The sequence below is a fragment of the Sipha flava genome, unplaced genomic scaffold (genome assembly GCF_003268045.1).
Source record: "Sipha flava isolate LNK unplaced genomic scaffold, YSA_version1 46_pilon_pilon, whole genome shotgun sequence".
Lineage (NCBI taxonomy): Eukaryota > Metazoa > Arthropoda > Insecta > Hemiptera > Aphididae > Sipha > Sipha flava.
In genome coordinates this window covers 1,442,088-1,465,444 of record NW_020273250.1, presented here as the reverse complement: position 1 = coordinate 1,465,444, position 23,357 = coordinate 1,442,088, and the positions used below count along the sequence as shown (strand labels likewise).

At 31.4% G+C, this 23,357-nt stretch overlaps 1 protein-coding gene across 1 annotated transcript in view; it reads left to right on the top strand.

Annotated features, from left to right (window-relative positions):
* Window positions 1-23,357, top strand: part of LOC112689733 — a gene marked incomplete in the record, with an annotated part of 415,778 nt that overhangs the window by 359,857 nt on the left and 32,564 nt on the right. Inside the window, 1 exon segment of the mRNA XM_025563560.1 lies at window positions 616-709. Coding sequence (XP_025419345.1) covers window positions 616-709 — 94 coding nt within the window.

Genomic DNA, 23,357 nt, shown 5'->3' with positions numbered 1-23,357 from the left:
AATGCATATTCATCGCATATAATGAATACTTTGTTTGCAAAGTATAGAATATAAAAAGGTCATCACATTTTTTCGATTTATGAAGGGGACGTGAAATAAAAGTTTGGAAACCACTGATGGACATAGAGACAGTGAACTATAAAATAAATGTTATGAAATGTTCGTGTGTTTTTTATCCGGAGCCGCAGTTTTACCTACGGGTACAACACCAGACGTGATAACATTAAATATTATGTGCAAATAAAACGTCAGTATGAAACATAAAAAAAAATCGACTTTTATGCGTCCCGCATTAGAAGTACAGGACTATGATTTTAAAACATTAATTCGCATCAACGTGCGGTTTCGATGACCATTAATACTTTACGCATTTGTATAATAGAATGCGTCGGCAGAGATGACCTTTGCACAAAATTCGTATAGGCCCATGTACGCATACGATTTCATTCGTGTACACCTAGTTTCGAAAACACGATTTAATTTCGTTAAACATGCGAATCGTTGTTTTAAAGTCCCTACGAACGCTTTTAATTCAGCCCTGGTCGATCGTGTAGTGATAATACAAAAATTTACTGTAGTAAAACGTGTGTGTGTGTCATATTGTTTTGTTCACAGGCACCAGCACCCATGGTGGACGATGATCTTTTGGAGTTCTTGGTCCGCGTGGCCGAAAACCCCGCGGAGTGGAACAAGATTCGACGTGTTCTAAGTAAGTACCCATGCATTGAATTTACATTTTATACAAATAATATACTATTTATTCGGGAAAACATATAAATTACAAGTCAAGAATTCACCAAGAAAGCCTGACTTTTGTGAACAGACCATAGCGAGAACCGCAGTTGCCCTGGGCCGCGTTAAAACGGTTCGTTTCTTATGGGATTCCATTTTTCCGACCTTTGTCCCTGACCGTATCTCGTATCCGGTTCTGTCCATTAAAAGGATAATGTTTATTTAATGAAAATATCCCACGATAAGACTACATTAGTGTTTCGTTACGATTCGTAATGTAAATTATCGATGTAAGTACGTGTTACACAAACGACTTATCAACTTGTTCTAGAACAAAATTGAAAAGAAACAATATTACTATGTGAGATAGTGTTTGGAAAGATTTTGACAAAAATAATTAGCGCGATATCTAATAATAACACGCTTATTATTTTAAATGTATGTGCATGTATATTTTATGTGACTATGAGAAAAATTTAATGTATTATTAATCAGTAACCGATTTCTGATACATTTTATTCAATTATAAATTCAAATATTATAAATTATAATAAAATATTACAAATAATGCATATATTTCTCGTATATAATGTTCGTGAGATGATGATTATACAGCACATAATATTAACTCGAAAAATGATGCTTTGAATAGATAAATAAACCAATTTTATTGATTATTATATTATAGTACATTAAACAGTTTACTGCTCTCATGTGAGTGCTTTAGTGGTTTTGAGTACAAACGATTTTTACGTAAACAACGTGACGCGATAAAAAGTCTGATAGAATGTGTTTTACATACTGTGAAAAAATGTTATACCTGCGGCGCAAGGAATGCGGTCGTTGAACAAATTTATCGAAATAATAATTTCTTACAGATATATGATAATGAAAAAAACGATGGTTTCAAAGCGGTTTAAAAAAATCACAAGCAAAATCGCTTTTATTCGAGACCAGGATTGTTTTTCAATTGAAACTATTAATATATTTGAATATTTCGCATACCGTCATCAAAAAAATAAAATACTAACGGTGCAGATGTCAGTCAATAAGGTGTTTTTGTCAAGAATTTCGCCAGATCCTTTTCGAGTAACAGAAAACATTGCTAATACACTTTCAATTTTATTCGTTCGCAGTACTTTATCTCTGCAACGTCGCGATAATATAACACATAAAGGTACGTCCTCATTAGACGCAACATGCGTAACATGTTACTGTAACAGTGTTCGGTGTTCGTTTGCATTGTTGCATTCGCATGTTGCACCATTAGTTTGCAACATGTTACAAGTCATAATTTAATGGTTACCATATAAAATAAATATGTATCCATGTAAAATAAATTAGTCTCTTGAAATTGAGAGTATAGTCAACATATCTTGCTGCAGCTGCATATATTTTTATTTCCCTAGCTTTAAAGAAAAGTCGAAGGGACGTAAGTGGTGGCAAACTCGACTATTCACTCACAGATTGCATTTTGGTGGAAGTACATTATTTTTTCACTTTGCTTTATTCTCTTCAGTATGCAGAGAGTAAAGTGATTATTTTTTTACGACATTCGTCAGGTGACACCGTTTTCGATGAATCCGTTGATAATTGATCAGCAATGGAAATCCAAGCATAATTTTTTTAATACACTATTAAAATGATTTTTATGCGAAGGATTCCCATAATATTTCTTCATCACCGTACATTTCTATAAATTTCAAAATAATTCCGTTTGGCCAATCGAACATTGGATATTCGAAATAAAATGTTTTAATAAACAATAAATACAAGCTCGTTTCTGTGTCAAACGTCAACTGCCAGTTGGAATGACAGAAATTATTAATAATAGGTTAGTTATTAGTAATAGGTCTGCAAATCTGTCCATACTGGCCGCAATATGTTCGTGTAACATCTTTTAATGTTACCCTAAATTACCGACTGTCAGCCGATCGCCGGTTCGTTACACAAATGTGTTACAAGTTCACTGTATTGTTACAAGAATATGTTACAAAAACGCGTTTCAAGTTGCGTGTTGCAGTTGCATGTTACACAAGTGTAAACGCACCATAAGATTCGAATTTTCCGTAGTACGGAAATCGTTAAAATTATTTTCTCTATAAACCATATACGGTTTTCGTATAACCTATCATCGACTAAATATTCTTTCTGGTACACGATATTCTTTAGTATAATAACCGTGCACCCAGTTAAATAATTTCGTTATATTATTTTTACTATTTTTATTTTCGTTAGTTTATCCGTTTCGAGTTTCGTTAGGAATTAAAAGGGCGCGCGAGACCATGAAACTTCGCAAAACAAGGTAAGTATCTAAAAATACTAAACGTACGAACCGTGTGTGTGTGTGTGTGTGTGCGTGTAATCTGTTGCCGACTTGAATTCAATCCAACTGTGCGCGGGAAAATATTTGAATGCTCGTGTTTTAAAACCCGACTAAAGTATGACAAATGAGTTTTACTTTTTCTCATATACGATATTCCTCTTTTTCCCACCGCATCAATTAACGTGCAGTATCAAGTACATTTTCACGAACCAAACCGAGAATAACCCCAGCTTCGTTATATAATAGTGGCTTTTGAATAACATTTCAGTATGAAAAACACTGATTTCTCCTTTTCTCCACCCCCTCCTTTTCATCAACTGTTCCGTCGTCGATCTCTGCGCGAACATAATATGTGCTCGTATAAAAGCACTTAAGAGAATTGCTGCGATGGAAAGTCTTCGATACAACGCGTGACTTGTTCAACGGTCTCGGAATGTTTCGTAAATACGATCGTTATGGTAAAACAAAAACAAAATGGTGTTACCCCCACGTCTTAGGCTCTCGAGCCGAAGAGAGAAAACTATTTGCTTTTTACAACGATGTAGGTATTGTTATTATACATTTTTTTTTCATTTTTCATTTTCAAAAATTCTTCGAAATCACCGTACGTACTGCGCGCAACATATTTCTCAACCGAGTTGGTATTTTGAAAATGCGGAAAGTGCGACGATCCGTGAAAATGAAAACGTTTCAAACAGCGATTTAAATGATAAATATATTACTTAAAATATTGGTACAAATATTACTTAAATGAGAATTTTTCAAAATCAATTACCATGATGATTTTTGCGTTCAAACGTTGTATGTACGAAGTATGAGATACGAAGAATATATTTTAACAATCATAATATAATTTTTATTAAAAATATTATAAGCTCACGTGATATTCGTCTATGAACAATTCGATCAAATCACAATTATAATTTTGACATTACAAAACTATTCGTTTGCCAACAGCTTTCATGTAAATCATTACTGAACTTAAATTGTCTCAGGTTTCAAGGGTTCAATATATTAAAATATTCTTGATGTTTTAGGTACCTTCATGATAATATTTAGTGAATATATGGATGGCTTTAATCAACATATACTGTGGAAACTTTATATTTACTAAAGTGTAATAAAATCTCAATAAAAACTACAAATATTGTTCTTCGTACATTTAAAGAGATTATACACTTAAAAATATATAGTTGAAATGTAATTTTTCCAAACTTGGTATGTTTACATAACAAAATGCTATTTTTTAATCTTCGAACTGTTTTTTCCATTATTATCAACATACTATATTTTAACAATAATAGCTTACCTATTTAATAGAAATTAATTAATAATCATCGGAGCAGCCCACTTGCATCGAAATATTTTTAATGAAAACCGTGCAACTATATTTCATGATAGAGCACTCCTATAATATTATTTACTAATTTAACTATTTTTAGTCTTTGTCAATAATCGGTCCATTTTATCTTAATTGGAGTTCATGAAAATTCTTACTTTTCACTGAACATTATAGTGAAGCTATATAGTACTTACTATTTATTTTGCAGTAGATATTACACATAATTTAAAATGGATTTTAAAATAACAAATACTACTAAAAACCATGAGGGTATAATTTTTCGTAACTTTAAATTCCACTATATTAGTATTTTGGTTTTGGAAGATATAAGTTGATACGACAACCACAATATTAAATAGCAACGTTTTATAAGAAATAGGCGCGCATATGTGCTATAATCGACAGTTAGTGCCTTATCTTTTAGGCGCAACTGTCCACATCCCTCTGGGCGCAAATGTCCTGTACCCATAATCACAACATTGATTGCGCAGTATTCGTCATAAACGAATTTTTCATCTCATATTAGGTTCCTAATCTCTTCAAAGATGTGAATAGGTAAACTATCGAAGAATATGAAATATTATGATAATACTATAAAGCGGTTAAAAATCACAGGCAGTAGATTTGGAAAGCAAAAACAGAATATCTAAAATGTGTAAAACACCTAACTACTATTAGTTTATTTAAATTCATTAATATTAAAAATAGTACGTACAATTATTCGTATGTATAAATTATATTATCATAACATTTCATTATGACTTCGTTACATTTTATATTACGTTATGTAACTATATACTTTAATAATTATTTTGTATAATTAGTATCACTGTAGTTGCCATACTTCCATTACAAACTATTAATAAAAAAGAAAACCATAGGCAAGGCCGTATCTGGGGGAGGTCCAGGGTGTCTGGATCCCTGAAATTTCTTCAATATTTTACGAATATTTAAAATACTTATTTATTTTTAATACTAACATAAATATTTTCAGTCATAAATGACTTAAGCTTTAATTAATCATTGACTGCTTTTAATTTTATATCATAATATCATATGAAAATATGATATCAATTTTAATAAAAGAAGATTAAATCTTTTTCTGTCTTATTTTTAACCAAATATCAAAAGCTAAAATCTAAACTCAATAAAATTACAATATGCATGTTTTAGACCCCTCCCAAAAAAAAATGTTTAGATACGGCTTTGACCATTGAGTATGATAGTGTAACTTAGCACACAAAAATCGTTTGCATAAAATAGTATCATCAACAATTCATATTTATTAAACAACAATTTGACACTTTTTTTTTCATAAACATTGGCTAACAACAAAATATTAATACAAAATACACAAGATTAACTCGAAAAGACTATTATTTAAGTTACATTATTGAATCCATTCTCTGTTTATTAAATTCATTTTTTTTTCTTTCATTTTTTGCCATATATATTATTCATCGTAAGAAGGTTATTTCGGATTAAACTTTTATCTATTGAATCTCTCAAATTGAATACTTCACTACCGTGTTCAGTACCCTTGAATATTTTGACCTATTATTTGTACCATTGTGTATCTATGTGTGTATATGTGTATAAATAAAAATACAAAAGGTGGACAAATTGGCATGTTGCCGGTTCAGCTTTAAACCACTACTGATGTTTTTGTATTGAGTGTACACCAGATGATTCTGCCAATATTTTAAAGCTGAATTATTGTTATGCGAATAAATTAGGTAACACTTCGCATTAAGAGATCATGATAATTTTACAGTATTAATATGATACAGAAGAAATCGTTTATAACGACATAGCAGTAAGTATGGTGAACATATCATACGTTCCAAATACAGTAACATCGTTTAGTAAGACGTATTGGATAAATGGTTTTTTTTTCTGGCCAATGTCCTTACAACGGTATTTTATTTTCAGTTTGTTTCAAGAACAAAAACGAAACAGTTTTAACAATTGTGTAACAGATGTGTATTTCACATGGATTTTAAGATTAATATATAACACAAATACGCAATATTAGCAGCTAGATAATACGATTCCAAATATTTTTACTTATATATTTTTTATGAACTGAATAAATAGTTTTTTGTATAACATACGATGTAGGAGAGTAGGCAAATATTGTATAATAGGCAACTAAACATCCATCATAGCTAAAACGCATTTTATTTGTATGCCTTGTAGATTACCCGTATGATAGTCGCTGGTTGCATAATATTTACCGACTTAGGGGTTTTTTTTTGCTTTGTACAGTAATGTTCTATTTAATTTTAAATATTAAGTTGTGGTTTTCGACTATATATATAAAATGTATACACTTAAACTTAACTGTAAAATTCATATACGTTCAATATAAAACGTAGTTATTTTAAGTATTCAATATATTTCCGAGATATCGCGTGTGGTAAAACTTAAAACATAAGTTTAAATATATATGGGTGTGTGAAACACAGCGAACAGTCTTGTTATAACAAGTAAAACATCTTTTACCGGTGTATTTTTTTGTCTTAAAGAGTTTATTTTACAATGAAAGAGATTTTTTTAACATGCAAATTGACACGATGTGGGCGATCTCCCAATGGAACTACCTACTTTGAATACTAGAAAGGAATAATTTTAATAAAATAATTCTCTACACCATTTTTGTTTGAGTCTTCTAATGGGATTGTCTCTGGGATATGGAATGAAGCAAGGTGACTGAAATTGGGGTTAGTATGAGAGCTAAATTTTTTTATGGAGTGTACGGTAAGCAGTTTCTGTGACTTGTTTTACATATGTTATTTTTAAGTCCGAATGAAGGATTTTGTTTCTAACATATCGGAAAGATTTTTTTAAAGTACGTGAGTAAATGGATTTGAATGATTGGTTATTTGCATGTTACTTGAAATGGTAAAATTTATATATCATAATACCATAAAGAGAAGATCAATGTTATTTTGAAGATACTTTGATGGCGTTTTAATTGATGTTTTTGGAATAATTTTCCAAAGATGAAAGGAGGCTGATTTGACGATAAGAAGATATTACATTTTTGGGTTTTTCTGGATTGAATACTAGTATGATTTTTAAAAGTTTCTAGGTTGACGGGAAATAAGAAAGTATTGCATTGCATTAAAGATACAAGTTATGTTGAAAATTATGTTTTTTGTAAGTTGTTTGAGCATATTATTTGCAAATTATATCATATCTTGGCAATTTTCCATTTTTAATTAGGTGACTGCATTTTTCATTTCATTTGAAGTGAAGTGTTTAAGGGGTAAAAAAGTGGGTAGACTGTTGTTTATTGATTGAATTACTTTTATTAAATGGTTATTGGGTGAGTTAATAGTATTGGATTTGAATACTTCGAAAAAATATTCAACAAATGAGTTCGATTTATCTATGTCAGATATGGCTTATTACTGGGTACTTTTATTGGTAGGATTTGTTCTTTATGTTATAATATATTTTTCGTTACACGTCAGAAAGAACCTTTTGTTGATTGTAATTAAATTGTATTAATTTCATAGCTTACGGTGTTTATTTTATAAAATTATTTATTAATTCATTTGATATAAAGTTTGATGATAGTTTATCATTTCTAGTTATTGGCCATTTGGTTCTAGTTCTTTTTTGGGACCGGTGTACTGTAATAATAATTATTGTTTATACCTATTGGGTGGAATATCAACCGTGGCAAACGGACGAAAAGCAATAAAAAAAAAAAAAAGATAAGAAATATTATGATTCGAAAACAATAACCACGTTCACGTACTATTCGAAGGACTATTTTACGAACTAATCGATTTGTTACCAAATAAAGCGACGGAAGTAAATTACTCGATGATATTTTACATATATTTATATTTAAGCCTATAATACAGTTTGCTATGTATAATAAACGTTGCCGCATTTTCCAGCAGTCAGTCTGCAACAATTACACGGTAAAGTTAAACAAAAGAATAACTTACTAATAAACACTCAACAAACAAACGGTTCGCGACTCGGGAGCCGCGAGCCAATAATTTAATTCCAGACGTCCGTGTAAAGTTGTTTGCAGTCATCGCACAGCAGCAGTATTCGCAAGAAACGGCATTATTTATAATACATTTAAGAGCATTGTTAAGGGATTATAACAACTTTACACAATAATAAAAACGACGTGAGCGTCGTTACAGCACAGTCGACATCTGTGTGCGTTGCGACGAGCACGCGTTCGATAAATAAAGGAAAAATTACCGTCTCGCGGTCACGTTGGAAAGAACGGATCGTTTCACTTGTGCCCTAGGACTACACGTCGGAAAACGAAAAACAGAAATACTGACGGATGTTCGATGAAAATAATAGTGAATTTCGGAAGAAAAAATTTTTTTAAAAAATACGCCTTAAAATTCATCGAACGGTCTCCAGAGCACATTCGCGCAATTGTTATTCGAATACGCCGTTATTCTAACGACATCGTCGAACCTGCACGGCGTACAAATACTGTACTGTCGCGTTCATTTTTTATTCATTTATTTTTTTTTCATTTAATCTCAAGTGCCGCATAGTATTGTGTGCTCGCACATGAGTTAACATGAAGGCGCAGCGTATTTATTTATAACTGTCCTGTTTTAACTATTGTTCGTACTTAGTTTAAAGCACATGTTTATCATTTATTCAAATCAAAACTCTAACGATAGTTTGAAAACTAAGGTAAAAGGACGTGTATAATATGGCAAATGAACCGACAAATATTAAATGAATCGAATTGATCCAATTAAAACTCTTTATTTATAGCCTCTAATTATAATTGATAAATCAATAATTTATTTCATAAATGATAGAACTCCGAACGCATTCAATGTAATGCATATATTGTACGAGATTAACAGCAGACTTATTTTAAAGAGTAAAACTACTGTACCGTATTACACAGTATTTTATTTATTTATTTAGTATTTTTTTTTTTTTTTTTTTGCAATTAATAATAACTAGGCTTAGGGACTTATAGCTCTAAAAAATACACAAATATGCTTCTAAAATAATTAAAATATGCATTATAATATGCATTTATATGCATTAAAAAAAAAAATAATAATAAAAATGACCACATACTACACAAAATAATACGTGTAAATGTATCTTTAAACTCCGAAACAAAACTTTGTAGTCGGCTACTCGTAGACTATTGTACTTTTGGCATTACATAATATTATAAAATATTCGCGTACGACGTTTTACGTATGATTCGACATTGTGTGGTTGCGAAATTCAAAAACAACGACGAATAATAACAATGCCGTAGCAACCAAACATTGCGCTCGGAGCGAAACTTCAAAATGCGCCCTTACGTATTTTCAATTCGAAAATATTACGCTTATTAGATATTATTTTTGATGATTGTTTTGATTATAATATGAAGGCTGTTAAAGATTTTGTAAACAAAATATACGACATTGACCGTTGTAATTTTTAACATTAAACACAAGATTTTCATTTTTGTGTTCTCTCAGGAATTGCGCCCGGGTCGTAGGCACCTCTCGCCACCCCCTAGCTACGGCCCTGGATAACAATCAACTGAACTGGACACTAAACAAATAATCTATTATTCTATATCAACTATCATCTTTATCGACATCCGGTCGATATCTAGCGGGTTATACGGTCGATACAGGTTTATAGTATTATTTATACTTACACGAAAATTATTACGAGATATGAGAGGTAGTTTGCAGATAGAATATTACTGGAAGTATTAAGTCCTCTTAATATATTTTTCTTTCGATAGGTTGAAATATGTATCCATAGTTTTTAATTTTAAATTTGGGAAATTTGTCAAAAAATGCAAAATAAGCATAAACATTTTAAAATATGCACTCTCCTGCAAAATCTATCAAATATGCAAAAATATGCACATTCAAATTTTAGATCTGATATCATGGCACCGAGAAACGAATTTATTTCGCACTCTGCTATATTTGACAATAATTAAAAAAAGTATGCAAATGCTAAAATCCCTAAGCATATTAATAACAGTTCATTTTTATATTAAGTGTAAAGTGTTTTTATTTCATTATTTAAATTTAAATTTATTAACTTCATTTTGACCAAACTAATAATAAGAGACGTCGATGAGATTTTGGAGAAAAAACTTGGATTACATCTTCTTTTGTGATTTTTTCGGATTTGTTAAAAATAAAATTCCGAAAAGTGTATTCAATTACCAAGCTTTATTGTGTTTAAATAAGTTATAGGTTACAAAAAAAGGCACAAAAACTGCAGGCTTCTTTGTATACTATAGTCATGTATAGGCCGTTTGTATAAAAAAAAAAAAAAAAAATTTGCCGGTAAAAATACTCGCTGCCCCGACTTGAAACTCTGCGCACGCCTATGGTCAGACGTAGGATTATTTCGTTAGATTTCCAATTTCGTTTGAAATTTAAATTAGTTTAACATTTTTTTCCTCCAAACAACGTCATCCCCGTGGCGGTTTCGATGCCGTACGGTGTTCGGACGGGATCGATCGCCAAAGACGATCGTGTATACTCGTGACATCGGATGCAAATCAACGCTATGACGACAAAGTACGCCAGGAAAATAATTGAAAACTAATCCTTAGTGCCGATCGCCGTCATCTGTGCGCACACGAGTCCGTAAGCAAATTCACATCACGATGACCTGCGACACGGTCGGCGCAAGACGTAACTGCCCACCGCGGCTTCGTTATCAAATATTATTTTAGCGCTTACGAAAAAAAAAATCATAGTATCACCAATTTGGAAATCGTCGATCTCGCATTTTTTTTTCGAATTTTGAATACTGTTTACTTACGATATTGCAATGAATCGACGAACAAAAATACGTACCCTTTCGTATCGTACAATACTCGTATTCACTTGGGTTATTAACCAACATAGAGATATGATTGACGTATATTTATTTATTTTTCTAGCCCTTGTCGTATTAATAACCGTTGACACGTAATGATACGTACATAATGTAGTCCAGCACGTATGATATTATAATATTGGTGTACCCAAATCCCTCGTGCAAAAACAGTACTGTTTTATAACGTATCATTCTGCGTAGTCTAATGCTCGTCACCTATTGACCTTATAATAACCGCTCACCGTGGTACGATACAATTCATGTCTACTGTTTCATATTCTCTAACATAATAAGGCATATACTACTTAACTCGCACACCATGATGACGCGATCAAATTTCTTTTAAGGAAAATGTATTTTGGAAACGTAATATTCTTCTCCGTGATTTGCCTGAAGAATTAATTTACTATATGTTGTTTAGACGACTGTTGCGTTATCTCAAGATATATTTTTTTTAAACCCGTTCAAAATGTACAAAATGTTAAATATTTTTCGTAAACCGAAGTATAATATCCACGTTCGAATTAACCATGTGTATAAGACGGAAATGCATTACATAGTCACTCGTTTTGCATATATCTCGTAACTCTGTACGAATCGCAGAAATCTAGATGCAAGCGTGTACAAAATCGATGTCTAAAAACGCTCAACGCTGAAATCCATACGTTAACAATCAAGGCCGCAACTGGAAAAAAAATTTCGGGGGGAGGGGGGGTCCGGACCCCTGGACCCCCCAGTTACGCCCTTGTTAACAATAATTCAATTCGAATGTATTATATTTTATACGCATGTACGACAAATATACACAAACATACATACATGCACACAAAGAAAAAGAAAAAACTATTTTTGAAACACCTGGATTTCGAAAATGTTATTTAATATTTGATTCTTTTTTAGTTGTATTCCTGAGTGAAAAGTAAAAACCGAAACTCTTAGGTTGTTGTTTTTTATTTATTTTTTTTACTACATACATTTTTCATATACTATATAATATAAGCCGTGGTTAATTTATTAGCATTATAATACTTGTTACTTTTGAAAATGCCCGAATTTATTTACTTTGGTCATTATTTTTGATTTATTGATATAATAATATTATAAGTGTAATGCTTTTCATTATCGTACTGAAACAACAAAGCACATCATCGAAGCTTATAAGTTGTAAAATTTAGTAGTATAATAATATTATGTATACACGTTTTGTAGACCACGCGCACATAAAAAGAGGAATATATTGAGATTTATGACCTATGCACCGAGTATACAGGGTGATTTTTTATCGTGAACCAGTTAATATCTCGGGAAGTATTAAGAATATTAAAATAATTTTTTTTTTTAAACTTTCTAGGTTTTACTATTTTACAATGTGTTACAATTTTGATAATTTTAACTTCCTCCTTTATTTAATAAAACACTATCAACTTTCGATTTTCAAATTGCAACACCTATTTACGATAACGAAAATTTATAAACATACTGAAAAAAATAATTTTAACGTTTACAGAATTCAATTTCAGTAATCCGTTTGCGACTTATTAGGTACCGTTTAAATATTCGTTCAATATTCAGCTACTGGGCAATTTATCAAACCCAACAGTAAAAACCAGAAGTCAAAACGAAATGATATCTCAATTTAACAATACCCATAACGGTCATAATGGATAGTAACTCTTAAGTACCTAACATGATAAACAATATTGTTAGAAAAAAAAAATGTCCCATCAACACTCCCACCAGAACACCGTGTGTCAGTGAGCGACTAGCGCAGCTGAATCATCTATAAATGACTTCTGGTTTTTACTGTTGGGTTTGATAAATTGCCCAGTAGCAGTTAATTGAACGAATATTTGAACGGTAATAAGTCCCAAACGAATAACTGAAATGAAATTCTGTAACGGTTAAAATTATTTTTTTCAGCATTTTTATAAATTATCGTTATCGAAAATAGGTATTGCCATTTGAAAATCGAAAGTTTATAGTATTTTATCAAATAAGGGAGGAAGTTAAAATTATCACAATTGTAACACAGTGTAAAATAGTAAAAATTTAGAGAGTTCAAAAAAAAAAAATTATTTTAAAATTCCTAATATTTCCCGAGATATTAACTAGTTCACGATAAAACAAATTACTCTGTATAATACATATTATCATGTGTATACCGGACAAATAAAAAATCGTCAAAAATATAAACCTTCGGAAGATTTACGAAATTTAAATAATATTATCACTGGTAATTTCAAGGCACACGACCAAATAATATTGAAATAGAAGTCGAGTTGAAAATACGTTTCCATAAACTATACATATCTAATTTATGTTATATATGCTTGTGCAAGTGACATGAGTGAATACGTTTTAATACGTTGGCAAATTTAAAACGACTGTATTATAATATTTTTGTACCAAAAAACGGAGTTACCACGCCTCGCGTGAAATACAAATATCACGCGTAGTTCAATGAATAAATTCAATTTTATCGAATTCATCCCGAATATCATAGCGTTGCAAAACGAACGACGCTGGTCTAAATCTTAGAAACGCGACGTAGGTACATAATAATTTATCCGGAAGGACCAAGTACGTGGATAACAAGGAAATCAAAACGATTCGTGAACCGAATAAATGCTGCAAATCGGATTTCATTGAATTCTATATACCTGCGAGGTATACACGAGATATCAATACACAATAATATCACGAAAAAATCTGAGCGAACGTTTCGAAATAAATATACACTTACACAACGTAATAATGGTTGTTTTATTTTCCATACATTTATATTTACATTTAAATTTAATACAAAAGTCGAATTCTTGGCCGCCGGACAACACTATTCGAGTATTCGAATAACAGGCAGGGTCTCACGTGAATCATATATCAACGACTGTACGTTCGAAAATATCTCGTGAGTGGTGACCGGTGTATTGTATACAGTTTCAATACTTTTGTCGAGGAATAGTAAGTTCCTACACGAGAGTATCAGGCAAACAATTACGAGTACATTCGTTAGTTCCTACACGGACATATGTATGTTCCTATACGGTTAAAACCAGGTATGTATGTTTATTCCTGCAGGTAAAAAATAGGTACTTTTTCTGCCATGTAGGAATTAACATACGTACCTGGTTTTTACTATGTAGGAACTTACATATGTACCTTTTTCTATCGTATAGGAACTAACGTACGTATTTTTTGTACCTGCTACTCTCGTGTAGGAACTTACATTCGCCCCTTTTGTTGCTCGTGGTTAACCTCTTACACTAGTACGTACATAGGTCAGGGCTTGAATTGGGAAGGGGGACGCGATCACCGTTAGGTTAGGTCTTCGAATAGTCCATTGGACCCGCTCAACCGTTAGGTTAAAGCAATCATCTACATTTACATGTACTTTAATCGGTTGATTAATTTATGGTAAAACGTTAAGGAGCAATTCAATTTAATATTACAATGTTATCGACGTCATATACGTGTTATACGTTTCATTGGTGGTCGACCGTTGTTTCCGAGAAACGGTGTTATATAAAATCAACTGGTATTAAATATTAATTTAACATTATAACCAATTAGTAATCGTATGGAGGGGTTGGTGATGCACTCAAAATAGTATCCAGGGATCAATGCAGTGCCTCCTGCGTTTCTTCACCACTTCAGGCCCTGCGCACAGTACGGGTTCCGAGAGCGAGAGAGAGAGAAATAATCGATTACGGCTTGACCGCACCGGTAGATCTCGTCCGTACGTGCGCGTCATCGCTTGTGGTCAAACTAATTTTGTTTGCATTTGTCGTCGATTGTTCGCTATATGCATGTTTGTGTATTCTTGAAATCTGAGGTCCTGCGACATTTGCTCGTAAAATCGGCGGGTGGGTAAACTCGTAATTACACATGCATACGGGTACACGTACTTACGTCGTATACACTCGTATATACACCGTACAGCGTATTCCGGAGCTTATTGCATGTCGTTGAAGCTACGTCACTGTCAGTGACCGGTGAAAAACAATTAAAAAAAATACCAGTTTGTAATGCACGAGTAGAGTGAAAAAAAGGATAGGCGTAACATCTAGCGTTCGGTTCCAAGTACACGTGCAAATAACGTGAACCATAAAAAAAAAAAAAAGCAGCAGAAAAAATACCATTGTACAGTTCTCATGTTTCCTTCGGGTTTTGTTCGTTTCTAGGTGGGGAAAGCGATAGATTTTTCGAGGCCCTAGACAAAGTTTTTGAGGGTTTTGACAGAGGACATATTTGTCAAGCAAAAAAATTTGAGTACATAAATCCTTACCATATTTTTATTTTATGTAATTTTTCGGTAGAATATATAATGATTTTTTAGAATAAATAAACATCGTTTAAATAACAGTTATAGTTCAATATTTGCATATTCAAACTCTTTAATCATATAACTTATCAGCAAAATTTGCATTAATTCTTCGGGAATCAACATTTAATATTTTCAACTTGCGATTCACTTTGCAAGGTCCTGGTCATGATGGGCCAATGCCGCCCACTTACGCCGGCTATAATATTATTGGAATAAAACATATTTTATACACACAATTGATAATTGTAAAGATAATTTTATCTTTTTATTTTGAAATAATTTTCATAAAAGTGTACATATGAATATTAAAACTTATTTATAAATAATTCATGACAAAGTACTACAATACGTACAATATATAATAATAAAACGATTGTCTCCGAAAGCAAGCTTATTGTTGTGAAGACGAGAGTATTGAATGGTATAAATAGTAGTAACTAGAATTAATTTACCATAATTATTTTGTAAAAACACAATTCATTTCAAAATATCGGATCTTACATAAACTATGCAACAGATTTAATTTATTTGTATTCACAGTTGTTTTATACAGTTAAAAGTCGTATGAATATCAGTTCTTCTTTTGTTAACAGCCCAGGATCTGGTTGGCAGCATTCCTCCAATCTTTACGCTTCTCTGCTTTTCTAAAATCAGTCCACGTCGTAAAAAATAAAAAAAAATGGTATCATAAATACAAAAAAATAATAACAATAATGACGTTTTACTTGCGATATTTCTGACAGGATTTTGATTGAAGACGACTTCATTATCGATTTATCATCGTGGTTTTTATGTTATTTCTTTTTTTTTTTTTTTTACTTCAACGCATTCGCTAGTGGAAATTCAGGGCGGCCCATTCTATATCGTTCGGACAAATCACGCTGCCGGGCATGAACGTGATTTAACGGGAGCAACATGACTCCATGACAACATGAATCGCGGTACATTTGTACGACAACCTGACGCGCAATGCACCCGCGTATCTCTTTTCAACATCCTCCCGTTGTTTTTTTTTTTTATGCGTCCTAATTTTGATGAACCGTTGATGGAGTTAGCAGTTACATTAGTATTACTTATTACCTAACCACGCGTGGGTGTGTAGTTCAAAAAGTATAAGCAAGAGATGAAGTCTTGTCCGTCGGAGTTGTGGAAGCCTCAGTTACTCGCAAATCTGATTCGCGATGTTCATACTGTACCGGATCGGTATTGTTTTGGGCAAACGAAAAAATGTCAATAGGCAGATCAAGCACCTGTGTTACGGACTACGATTTGATGTACGGAACGAAAGATCGAACGTTTCAGCAGGCATCCAAAATTGCAAGTCGACAAGACAATGATAATTGCATCGTTGTTGGAAACTACTGAGGAGGGGGGAGGTCGTTTCACCCTCAACCCGTTACTCGGTGGTCTTACGGTGTCACCGCCGTCGCACGTTGACGATAATCCAGAGACGACTGATATAATATTACGTACGCCACCTCTCCCGATCGCGTTTACTATTGTCTTACGTAGGCGATGCATTTGTACGTATATGTATATTTATTAAGCGTCTTATCGTTTGACGAAGAAATAACGGCAGTTAAGTTTCATAATCACTTAGTGCAAGGATCGCACAGTCGTTGCCACCACGATCATAGTTGTGTCGTAACTATAACGTTATAATGAAAATACAATTGCGTTGCGCTCTTTGCGTTAGAATGAACTATAGAAAAAAATAAACGTTTATAATACATTATTATCCGAATCATTTACATTCGTGTGCAGACAATCATGGCTCAGGTTTAGCGTGAGCCGGTGCACCTACAACCGGTGTCGGTGAGTTTATTCCCGAGATTTCATTTGTGTGTTAGTTGATTCCCAGGTTCATTCGGGGGACGTATTAATTGAATCTCAAGTTCATTTAATGCTCGTATGAATTGATTTCCAAGTATGAACGAACAATTTCGGCCTAATAACGTTACAAAGGAGACACTAAGAGAATGTTAGCTAATTACTACGAGCAGTGGTGTAGATACAATTTTTTTCTGTTTAAGAGTAAGTTTTTAAGTGTTCTTAGTATATCTTAAAACGAAGTCATATGTAATAAAATTACATGTAAAATGGTATTATTATTATTATGTCCCGTATTTAATGAAAATTATTTTGATACTCAATTTTTAATATATACCTAATCATAGTAAAGTCAAAATATTTTACTATAATATGTAAATATTAATAAATAATAATCAAATATCATTAAAAAAAAAATCTGTGGGGGGTTGGAAACCCCTTACACCCTCCCCGTAACTACGCCACTGACTACAAGTCTCCCAAATGTCTTATGTTTTTTAAGTGTTTTCATAATTTAAATCATGGTAATATGATCATTTATTTATTTCCTAGAATGTTCGACTTGAGCTGTTTGAAATCATTGTCATTAACTCATTATTGATAAAATTCCATAAAATACTTGTTTTTTTTTTTTTTTTTTATCGTAACTGATATTCAAAAATACCTAAGAGAATTAACTCGTACGGGCGTCGTTCATAACCACACACTTTCAAAAACAGGCGTCGTTCAAAACCGCACAAATATATATATATATTAATTACGTAAACATTTATCTAAAATAACATGAGTGGACCTCGAGACCAAGTGGAGTCACTCGCTCGCTCGGACAGTTAGGTTAATTTAAACAAAAATATCCCCCGATTTGCTATATAACATCACCCCAAGTAGGTCCCAGGATAAAAAAAAGATTTTGTGTGGGACTCATACGAAACGGGCAACGTCAACTGTACATGCAAAGTGTACAGAGAGAAATGAACTGTTAACCAAATGTGTGTGGTTTCGAAATAACGACCTTTCAAATTTCCCTTTTTTAACAATAGAATAAATATGTGCGGTATTAAACGGTGTAAAATATGCAATTATGAACGGTAAGTGTACGGTTTTGATGACCGCCTAATCGATTCGTACATACTTCTTATTAGCCACGGAATCAATTCACCGATTTTGATACAAATAAACAGGTACCTGAGAATCAACTTATAAGTACTCAGCCACTACATTATCGTGCAGCCTATATTATCGCCGCATGCGCCCAGTCGACCCTTTGATTGCACTGCTGCAACAATCGGTGCGCGAGCAGAATTGATCAAAAACAAATCAAAATAAAGAATAAAAAATAAAAGCATGAATAACTGGTTTACTTATGAATAAAGAATAATTTTTTTATTCTGAATAATTGTGGTGTACTGAATACAGAGTAAAATTATTCTGAATAGTTTTATTCGTGAATAAAACAATTATTCAGAATACATTTATTCGTTAAAATCATGAATGATATTAATTTTTTTTTAACTTGTGTATTATACTAATCGCAATCATATGGGCGTGAATTATGTCCTATCAAGACATACATTTTGGTAAATAAACAGGTTACTAGCAGAAAACTATTATAGAAATGTTATCACCTTTGACGTTTTTACATTAATCTTTGTAGATATATTGGTAAATTACCAAACACATTTTTACGTAAATTTTACATAATTTAACACTTTAATAATAATTCAAGTAATAACAATAATAATAAAAATTTATAGTAATAATTACAACAATTATCGTTATAGTAACTATAATAACGTATGTGTATTAAGAATAATAACATTTTTATATATATTGTATATATTATTTAAGTCTAAATAATAAGTGTAAATATTCGTTATTTAGGATTTAAAGTTATTATTTATATGATTTTAGGGAATAACGAATGACGAATAATGAATAACGATTAACTGAATAATGAATAAAATAAAAATCAATAATACAATCAAGAATAAATCATTGAAGAATAATTTTTTCTTCAAATAATCAATCGAATAATATTTTATTCGACTAATGCCCAACTCTGTGCGCGAGTATCACTGTACTGCGGCGCGTGCTCGCGAAGAGTGTCTAACAAATGTTATGTTTCTCTTACAACCACCATGTGCATTATAAATGAGACACTCATATTTTCATATTTTTAAGTTCACGCAGTCCAACAACATCCTAAGTTGTGTACAAAGTTTTTAGTATAATTCCGAACAAAACTACAGTTTTCAAATTTCACTGAATACAAAAAATAAATCATAGCATTGAATAATAAAACTAATGCTTACCTGGTGTTCGGACTTTTACGGTAATATTTATACATACTTAGTATTACACATATATATTGCGTGATCTCACGAAACAGAAATAAATTTTATTGTCAGGTTGAAACAAAGAATAACTTACCACAATAACGATAATAAAATGACTGTATAAACTGAAATAGGAAAGCGTGGTTAAAAATATGATAAATAACGTCAGTCGTTCGTGTGATGTAGAGTTTAAAAAAAAGAAAAAAAAGAGATCGTCTAAAAATACCATAGAGAGTAGAGAAAAATTAACAAAACAGCGGCTTACCGAGGATTTATGCGTCACGGCATTAATCGCGTGTACAACTGTAAACTTTTAATAATTTTTTTTATATTTTTCTTTTTCCGTAACCAACAGTAAAAATGTTCCTATTACTTTCCATTTAACTGATAAATTGACCGCATTTTTTTTTTCTTTTATAATCTATATATTTCATAAAGTTTGAATGGCCTAGCATTATTATGTACATACTTATCAAAACTAGTACCATTGATTATGAAATAGATAGATGAGCCATGGCATAGGGAAAATCGGGGACTAAAATTATGATAGTAAAGTTCTCAAGAGATAGCGTTGTACGAATGAATAAATATTTTTTCTTGAAATTACATTTTATTATTTTTGTTATCATCATTTGTTATCGAACGTGACGGTTTTCCGGCATTGCAGCCTATTTATACTTGCATATCGTGGTAGTAATGACATGAGTTTCAGTAAACACAGATTATAATCTGTGATTTTTCTATATAGATATATTGGTAATCGAAATTACCACACAACGAAATATCTGTATACAAAAAAATATATTTTTCTAAACATTATAATTTATAATTTACAGCTACTCGAACACTTTTTTAACAAGTATACAAGTATTATTAACATGCTGTAACTTAAATTTAATCAATTAATTCATAATAATACACATATTTATATATAAATATTTAGTTTTTAATTAAAGATATAGTGTTAAAAAAAAAAAAAAATATTATATGTATTTAATAATACTCAAAAGAACAATTTTATAGCGTTACAAAATGTCTTACAATTTAGAAATTATTGTTTTAACTTTTAAACCAATTTCTCTGAAAAGGGCATTTTTAAATTAAATAGGTTTATAACTAGTTAATATTTGATATTTTTAATTTTGAAAGTTTTGCTAATTTTGATGTTGTTGAAAACATTTTTGTTTTGTTAAATATTTTGCATATTAAAAGATGTTCAATTATATAAATTTCATGTTCTATACAGTATTCCATTGATTCATATAGCCATTTTATAACTATATTATTTTATTTTATACAGAGTCGGTTTTGCTCATGATTAGGCCTCCGGCAAAAAATTTACCATGGGCCCCTTAAAAATATAATATTGGAGAAGATTCAATAAATAAGTACCTACAAAAAATGTTTTTTCTTGCTACGCTCGAACTCTACTATAAATTTTAATTTATTATTAATTTATATTAGTTTTTATATTTTTCCAAACCCAATGTTATCGAATCATCACTGTGTTCGTATATGTGACCGTTAACAAGATCTTATCTCAATTTTTTAAAGTATTTATTTTAGTTCGATTTTGATCAAGTGAACAAAAATGTATAAACGGTTTTAACTATTTCTATTAAATTGCGTGAACAATATTTCAAGATTAAGATAAGAATAACACAATATTAATTTAATTCAGGAAAATAATTATTATGATTTTTCATGTTGACGTGGTTGCTTTGAGTCCAGGGGTGGATTTAGGAAAGGTTCACGAAGTCAGCTGACTCACAATTAATATTTCTTGACAAAATTGGTCTCTTTAAGGCTTCTTATATTTTTTAAGTGTGCCGATTGTAAGTTGAAATTAAAACTAAACTGACAAATGTCCCAGTTTCCACCTCACCCCCTCAACAAATTATGCCACTGGCTTAATTGTATAGTAAAATAAAACATCTCTATGTCAGACCTTTGTAAGATTCCATAAATTAAGATAAATGTTTACAATGATAATTATGAATAAACTTAAAAAACAAATATTATATTATCATATTCTTTCTTTGTTACAAAGAATACAGGAAAACACGTATAATCCATTTGTAGCGGTCTCTTGAAATACCCTGTTCCCACAATTCTCTAACTGTGGATCCGCCCTTGGTTGGGTCACAATTTTAAGAATAAATCTCAGGACCCCCGGTGATTGCATGATATCCAGGTGGGCCAGACCGACACTGGTTTTATATATCATTACGTTCAATTAATTGACATTTGATTTTTTTGTTATGCAAATAATTTTTATATTTGTTTTCAAAAATATTTAAAATTTATTTATGACATTATTAAAGTTATTTGAAATTGCTTTAGTCCACTTTCACTATCAATTGAAGAATAATTTTTATTAAATAGAAAAAATTGTTTTTTATCATTTAAGTTCTTATCTGTATGATAAATAATTCATGCTGGCAATGCTTACTATTGAATTTTTTCAATACATTTATAGCCCAAATATCCTGCAAAGTATGTAACGGGACAGTCCTCCAAACTAAAATTACAATTAATATTATCATTATCAATAAAATCCTCATCTAATGATATAGAAGAAAGAGATAAATTAGAAATACATTGAGTGTCAGAATCAGAAGATGTTGAAAAATTGGAATTTACTTTATTTGGTGGTTTTATTATATTTGCATTTGCTACCTGTTTTAATTTGTGAGTTTGTCAATAATACACAAAGTCTCAGATGATACAATTGTAAAAAACACGATGTACAAAATATTGAAAATCAGATAACAATATAATATTGACCAATAATATCGATAATAATTTAAGCAATATAATCAATGGTATTTCAATTTCCCATTTCATTTGAACAAATATTCTATTATTAGAACGACAGCGACACATGCACATGCACACTCTCATCAATCTACGATAAAGGTATCATCGTTGCATCATTATCTACACTAGCGCTTCATAACGATCGCGTCATAAAAGTGGTAGCCAATAATTATCATTGCATGGGCTATCTATCTATTCTATAATCAATGCTAGTACAAAAGTTCATCATCGGACTCGTTAAATTATTAACAAATCAGATTTCTGTTGCGGTGCAAAAACTACCGGATCATTACAATAGGCAATCTGTGCTTCTGGCAATTGAAAATAAAAACTGAAAGTTCTAGTTTTTTTTCTTATCAAGCATGTGGCATTTTCGTATTGTAATAAAGAGAAAATACTACTTCTTTAACGGTTGAACTTAATCTTTTCCTTGGCTATAAATCTCATTGCGTAATTGACCAGATTCAAATCGAAACCGAAAACAGTCCGTTCAATCGACTAAAGTTACCAAAGGCTTTAACATGTTATTTGGATTAAAATGTTACGGTAAAAACTCTCGTAGGGTATTCAAACCCCAGTAGTATATTATCATACAAGTTTTCAGTTTATTTTTTATTTTACTCTGAAAATAAGACTTCAATTATTTGAGATTCGTTTCGCGACGTCGCCGTCGTTAAATTTTTTACGTGCTCATCCGTTGGTAAAACTTCAGCTCTCTTGTAGTCTACGATATAATATGTACCAAGTACATTGTACTTATTCTAAATTTTTATCGTATTCCAA